The 7,414-nt window shown below is 33.3% G+C and overlaps 1 protein-coding gene across 1 annotated transcript; it reads left to right on the top strand.

Moving 5' to 3' along the window:
- Nucleotides 1-452: 452 nt before the first annotated feature.
- Nucleotides 453-2,157, top strand: LOC139861814 (nudix hydrolase 21, chloroplastic-like). The gene is made up of 5 exons (XM_071850338.1): nucleotides 453-601; nucleotides 756-873; nucleotides 974-1,057; nucleotides 1,173-1,301; nucleotides 1,398-2,157. Exons 1-5 carry the CDS (start codon nucleotides 528-530, stop codon nucleotides 1,512-1,514), a joined length of 522 nt encoding a protein of 173 aa, XP_071706439.1. The 5' UTR covers nucleotides 453-527; the 3' UTR covers nucleotides 1,515-2,157.
- Nucleotides 2,158-7,414: the final 5,257 nt, after the last annotated feature.

Here is a 7,414-nt window from a genome sequence, read left to right as displayed (position 1 = left end):
ATGCCGTCATATGTTTGGCACATGTCATGACATTAACAGATAAAATTAATGGACTTTTTAAAATTTGGACTATCTGTAAATAAAATGCATAACTCCTGATTAAAAATGTTAGAAAATTATGTTTGGACTATCCGTGTAATTTTTGACAAACTACAAGGATTATTTGTGTAATGTGGTCATTTAAGAATCCACTCCTTTCATGTATGAGCTGGACCACTATCCACATCAGACGCACCTTCTCGTGTCAGTTAATGCCACGTCAGATTGACCGGCACGTGCTAGTCGGGCCTGCATCATTTAATACTTCTACAGTAGTATTTACTACTTCCGATTTCCATTTTTACCCTTACTACAACTCCAAGGTCCCACTGGACCCACACTCACGGTAGGCTTTATAGCATTCTATATATACAGGTTCTTCCTGCTATCTTCTTTCTTCAACCTTAACAGAATTAAGCTGAATATTGTTTTTGAATTTTTATATAATTCATTTTTTAATTTTTGTTCCGTTAAGAATTTGATCAATTATGGTGGCCATAGCAATTGCTCGTAGTGGTAGAGACTTGCAGCGTTACAACGGCGGTCAACGTGTTGTTGTTGGGTTAGTCTCCATTCTTAAATCAACTCAGGGGGTTTGGGCAAAAGTTTTGATTTAAAATGGGTTAATGTTGAAATCAAGGAAAACCGTTAATTTTAGGGTTTGTGAATTACTAGTGAAATTGTTTTACTAATTGTTGTGTAAATCATATGTGCAGATGCATACCTTACAGATTAAAAGGTGGAATTAAGGCATCAAGCAACAATCTTGAAGATGCACTCGAGGTGCTTGTGATAAGTGCTCAAAGAAAAGGCAAAGGAATGTTGTTTCCTAAGGTGATTTGTTATATATAGCTATAACTATATAAGTAGATATAGATATTTATTTGATTGATTTGAAATTTGTATCAATAACAATTGGTCAATTGTTTAACAGGGTGGTTGGGAATTAGATGAAGATATAAAAGCTGCTGCTTTAAGAGAAACAATTGAAGAAGCTGGTGTATCTGGTACTATTGAGGTTAGTTATTTGCTTAGTAATTTAAGTATTATTATATATCAACATGAAACAATAAAACAATGTGTCAAAGTAATTGAAATACTCATGCTTAATAATTTATTTGATGTTGTTATAGGGTGAATTGGGAAGATGGTGCTTTAAGAGTAAAGGCAATGATGCATATTATGAAGGGCATATGTTCCCTTTGCTTGTGAAGGAGCAACTAGACCAATGGCCTGAGAAAGCTATACGCCAAAGATATTGGGTATGTGTTGAAAGTCAAAAGATTTGATTTATGATATAAATATCAAGTTTCATAAAAAAAAAATTTGCTGATATATGTTTCCATTAATTTCATCAGGTGAGTGCATCTAAAGCTAAAGAATCTTGCCAATATAGTTGGATGAGAGAAGCATTGGACTTGCTAGTGACTCGACTCGAGTCAGCTCCAACAAAGTTGGATGAACTCACTGTTTGATTTATGCTAATAATCATAAGCACATAAGCACCCCCTGACTTGTGAATAGGAAAGTGCTTTAAAGATTGCAGTTTTTGATCAGAAGATTGAACCTATTTGAACGATTTGGTTCAAAACTTCTAATATCATCGCGATTAGTTGTCAAGCAATCCGGGTTCGATCCTTGGAGTTTCCTACCCTAGCGTGCATGGGTGCAAATGAGAGCATTCAATGCCTCTCAAGCCGTTAAAAAAAAAAATAAAAAAAATCACATGCTCTAGCAACTTAAGAAACCAAGTAGATTTAACAAATTAAAATCGGAAGTAGGGAATCCAGTTGTATAATACCTCGACTCGTGTTTTAATCCGTTCGCTTTTTTTTGTAGCCTTGAAATAAAAGTCAGGGTTACGGTTTTCTGTCACTCGAGACTTAAGAAGTACAGCATGGACGGACCTTACGACCCTTGCAAAGATGAACAACTTTGGTGCATTTGGTCGAGTTTTACATTGATTTTGGAAATGAGAATTCATGTTTTGAAGCAATTGTTGCTAAAGGATGGAACTTTTCTGTTGATTTTTTTTTTTCACGGATCATTAAAATTTGGTTCGTCATCATCAATGGAAGTTTCATTCAAACACTAAATGAATTTTTATTTCAGAAATCATGGTCAGTTTCTTTATTTGTATGTAGATTGTATCTTATTATTCCCGTTCAAGAACTTAAGATCAGCCAAGTGTAATTAGTTATGTAAGGTATATATTTAAACTTATCATTATTAAATTCCAAAGCTTGATAGCAATGTATTTTGAATTATTTTTCTTAATGTGACTATATTCATTGGAGCCGATTAGGAACAATATAAAATACTAGTAATACATGGAAATAATGCGACTTTGCATTTAACATCCAAATATCCAACTATGATATTATAAAATAATGAAGTTTATTATTTTTTGCTTTCTTTTGAATAATGCTCTTTGTGGCTTACGTTTGCAAAAGCAGTTGCCGATTTTATATTAATCTTTTGTTTCAGGTCATCAATCTGATTAGTAATACTCTTATATTTTTTTATGGTTGTATTTACAACTTATAATATTATAGTAATAGAGAATGTAATAATAAATAACAGTTGTAATCATGTGAACTCAACAATTTTCTTAAAATTCAAAGGACCAATCAGAGTGTGATGTGTGGCGCGATAATTAAATGTGATTAAAAAAAATTTCAAAACTTTTTTTTTCAAAAAAAAAAAAAATTTCAATTTTTTTTCCAATTACATGTGATTGGATTTGAAATGCAGAATCACATGTGATTGAGTTTTACAATCACATGTGATTGACATTCAGAATCACAAGTGATTTACTGCATGTTAAATTCAATCACAGGTGATTGAAAAAAAAAAATTTTGAAAAAAAAAATTTGTAAAAGAAAAAATCAATCACATTTGATAAATAATATTATCTTGTATATCATTTAAGACCATTGGATTACTGTTCACAACAACATTTAATTGCAAAACGGTATTTTAGTAACATCAATCTAGTGCATTTAAAATTCGATTCCATTTCATGCTGTTCACACTAATATTATATTCGTAGAGGTAATTTTATCTTTTAACATCTTAGATATTTGTTGATTAGGCTGGAACCTTCTAGGTGGCTCCTTTATTTTCATCTTCTTTGCTTCAATAAAAAAAAAAGAAGAAAATAACTATTCGTTTCCTTCAATTTCTAACTAACGATTCTGTTTCCTCCAAATTCGTACAATCGATTTTCATGAATCGAAATCCATAATATTTCTCTGGCCCGTTAACGCGTCATCCTCCACCAATTCCTTCGATCAGCTATTGTTTCTTCATTTTTTGTGGTTGACAATAAGTGTTAGGGTTTGAATTGTTTGATCTAAAATCGACGAAGTAACATTTTTTTTTTCTCACTTTGATTTAGGGATATGTTGTTGTATCAGTTGTAGGTTTTAGTTTCGGAAAATACATCATATTATTGTTAGGTTGTTCAAAAGATAAAAATAATTGTATTTATGAGATTAATATAAGATGCATTTTTTGATAAATAATACCAATACCAATATATAATAGGGGGATGATTCTAACACACCCTTTTTTTGATCCTCACACACCTATTTTAACCTTTTACTCTTCTAATAATACTCCATTTCTTTAAATTGGTGTGTGAGGATCAAAAAAGTGTGTGTGAGAATCATCCTCCTATATAATATGGTATTTTTTACGTTAAAATAAATCAAGCAGAATGGTTTGAGAGATTGGTACGTGGTGGTTGGATACATGGTACATGAGATGGTTGGATACATGATAGTAGGAAGGATGTGTATTAAAATATAGGATGGGTCAGTTTAATATATCCCAATGAATCACTCATATGTACCTATAACTATATGAAGAAACAAGGAATCGAAGAAGAGAAGATGAGGCAACCTATCATCTCTCAAATATCACCATAACATAAAGATGTACCAAGATGTCAATCTATCCAAAGTCACTACACGAGTACTACTAAATGAAGTAATAAACATCCATAGTCATTTCCCTTCATTCACATTCGTTTTGTTCCTACTTAAGATCAGTGGCGTTAAACCGATCACACGCTAACTGTAATGCTAGTTATCAATCGCCACCCGATATGACAAAACCATCCAAGAACCCTTGTATTAATTTAAGAAGCATATTCTTTCTTGTGTGTGATAAGGGTAAGCAAGTCAACAAATACGGTCATCACGAACCATATTAGTGTCTTGTAATTTGACGTATCATCATTTGGCATCATCCATGGAACCCGACTTAAACCTTTTTTATACCAAGCCTAATAATGGTCTGAGAAGCTTCGTATACCACACCAACTCCTAATCAGGGCAAAAGTCCCAGTAATTACGACTTACCTACCGAACAACCCGTAGAGGCAGACATCCCCACCCTCGAGACAATGAATCATACACGTATGTGGTATCCAAGATCGCACGAATAAAGACGTATGTATGGGAAACCATGATGATCCAATCATGTAGTTTTTTACCCAAAACTTAGACCAATTAACGCCATGTACTTGGCGTTTTCCTCAAAAAGAAGGAAGCAACCACAAAAAAGACACCAAATCATAGTGATCACCTCGTTTTCAAACCATGGAATTCGGATTACGAGGAAGCACTTGACGAACCAATGTTGAAGAATGGTGAAGGAACTAGCAAATCACTAAAAAAGAGTAAAATGAAAACTATACTCGAAAATCAAGAAGGGTGTACCAAGACAAATGCTACCAACTTCTATTACGAGCCTTTCATATTTAAAGACCCTGAGAGAAACATACTCAATTTGGTGGCCTCTCCATTCACAAAACGGATAAGAGATTACAACATGCCAGCTGATGGACTCAAGGTGCCAACCAATCTGAAAACCTATGATGTGTTGTCAGATCCCGATGATCACTTAACAATGTTCATGGGAACCATGGATGTACACAAGCTACTAGAACCAACATGGTGTCATTTTTTCACATCACTCTAAGTGGAGCAGCAAGGTTTTGCTACGACAACCTTCTACCAGGAAGCATCAAAGGTTTCTACGAGTTAATAAATAAGTTATGTGCTAACTTTTTACAACAAAGAAGGTTCCAAAAAACACAAGTTAAAATATTAGGAATTTGGCAACGACCTGACGAAAGCTTAAAATATTACTTCGAAAGATTTGGTAAGGAGACGTTACACATGAGAGATCGGTCAGATGGGAAGATGACAGGATCGTTCATCAGCGGGCTTCACTCTGGAAGAATTTTTAAAGACCTAATCTCTCGATGTTGACACCCTGAAATGAGTCAGATTGTGTTTCCTAGCATTGTAATGAGTTTCCTATATATGAGGCTATATATAGGACCCCTAAGGCTCCCGTTGTCAATGCTTGCACCATTCAAAGCCACATGATAAGAAATGAAGTGTTGAATAATTGATTTATTCTCTCAACATTCATATCATGTTCTTCATATATTCACACATATTCATGTTTATGGGACTAACAATTGGTATCAGAGCAGGAGTTTGATCTTATCATAACTTGATCCTACTCTAAAAACATGTTTTTTGTATGAATATATATCCAAAATATTACCATATAACATAATCGTATCATGAATAATATCACCAAATCTCAGTTTTTTATTTTCAAAAACACAAATCATAATCTGATTTCATCAAATCTTTATCATGTCATTATCTTTTTCAGAATAGCAATACACAAAATCAAAATCAAAAAACAGATCTCAAAATTATTGTAAAATATCTTTCAAATCTGTTTCTTCATCTCATTATCGAATATCATATATCCTTCTCTCCAAAACGTTTTCTTGTTATGAATCCTTCACCTGTTCATCATACATCACAAAACACCTTTATTCATCTCAAGTACGTCATTTTTAGATCTAGCATTAGGGATTTGATGATTAAACATCAAATTGATGATATATCTGAGTTACTTGATATTTTTTTTTTTGCTAGTTCAACATTCAAATCGAATTGAATTCACCACCGAATTCCAGATCTTCAAGTCAACATTTGCAACAGTTTGGTCAACAAATTAATTAGCATGATCCTGTGATTTTCAGGAGCTAACAACTATTTTTTAGCATTCTATGAACAATTTTAAAAAACTTTCATGTTTACATCAGCTTCCGAAATAGGTTAAATCATAAATTTTATATTCAAGTTTATATGTAGCTTTTTGTGACTGTTCTTCAAACGAATCTGCTATTGTTTATGTTCTTGGTGCTCGAAAGTTTCATTTTCTCGAATAGCTGGTGCACGAAATCTTGGGTGCTCGAAAAACACTTGCTGCACGACTACACCTGCTGCTCGAAATCCTGGTGATCGAAATCTTTGTGCTCGAAAATATGGGTTCTCGAAATTCATTTGCTCAAAAAGATGATGATGTGTTGATGATCAGGTTACAGGATCAGTTGATATGGTGATGTGGTGATTCACAACTGTATCAAAGAAAGGGAGTTGATGATTTGTATTTTGGCTAAAGTAATGATGTTTGGTGATGATGGTGGATATATTTAGGTGGTCCACCCTTGAACCTTTTCCACGCAAAAAGTTTGACTAGAGGGACCTCAAATGTAATGTTTTCAAACAATTTTCAAAATTTACAATTTTGGTCCTTCAACTTTATGAAATTTTAAATTTTAGCCCCTGAACTTTGAAAAACTTACATATTTGGTCCCTGAACTTTCAATTCCATATTCGGCTGAATGATAGTTCATTAAACAGGATTCGGTTGATGATTAACAAAATAACGTTTTGTAATATTTAGTTAACTTTTGGTGATTCAATTACCGAATCCTATCTAAACAACATCAACCAATTAAAAATAATGTCTTTTTGCAACAAATTCATCATTTTGGGGAAGATATGCTATATGGTTGATGTTTAACTATGACTTCTATGTAGCCAACTAAAGGACTCACGTCTCACAATATGATTTCTATACACTCAGTATAGGACTCGCGCTTTAGATAAAAACTTCTACACATGTACGGTATAGAACTCAGAATTCAAAGAAAAAGTCAAAGCATTACTTATGTCAAAGATAAAACATCAAGTAACGATCAATAAAGGTTCATTTCCAAAGAAGAATATAGTTAGCCTCATCCGCAATCAACTTTGGAGGTCAAATACTTTCTGAATTGTCACAACGGCCACATGCTTAATCAAAAACTAAGGCAGAGATTTTTAGTATAGCAATTTCAGTAGTTTAAATTCTGTATGTAATTTTCAAAGAGTTGCCTGTTTTGGACGGGAGCTAGATAAAGTCATGCTTAGACAATTACTCTTGTATATGTACAGTACAAGACTCGAGTTTAAAGAAAAAATAGTTTGATTAAGGGGAGTTAGAGATTCAA

This window comes from Rutidosis leptorrhynchoides, chromosome 8, assembly GCF_046630445.1.
Source record: "Rutidosis leptorrhynchoides isolate AG116_Rl617_1_P2 chromosome 8, CSIRO_AGI_Rlap_v1, whole genome shotgun sequence".
In the NCBI taxonomy this organism is placed as follows: domain Eukaryota; kingdom Viridiplantae; phylum Streptophyta; class Magnoliopsida; order Asterales; family Asteraceae; genus Rutidosis; species Rutidosis leptorrhynchoides.
Note: the sequence above shows the minus strand (reverse complement) of the source record. Positions and strands in the feature narration are given on the sequence as shown.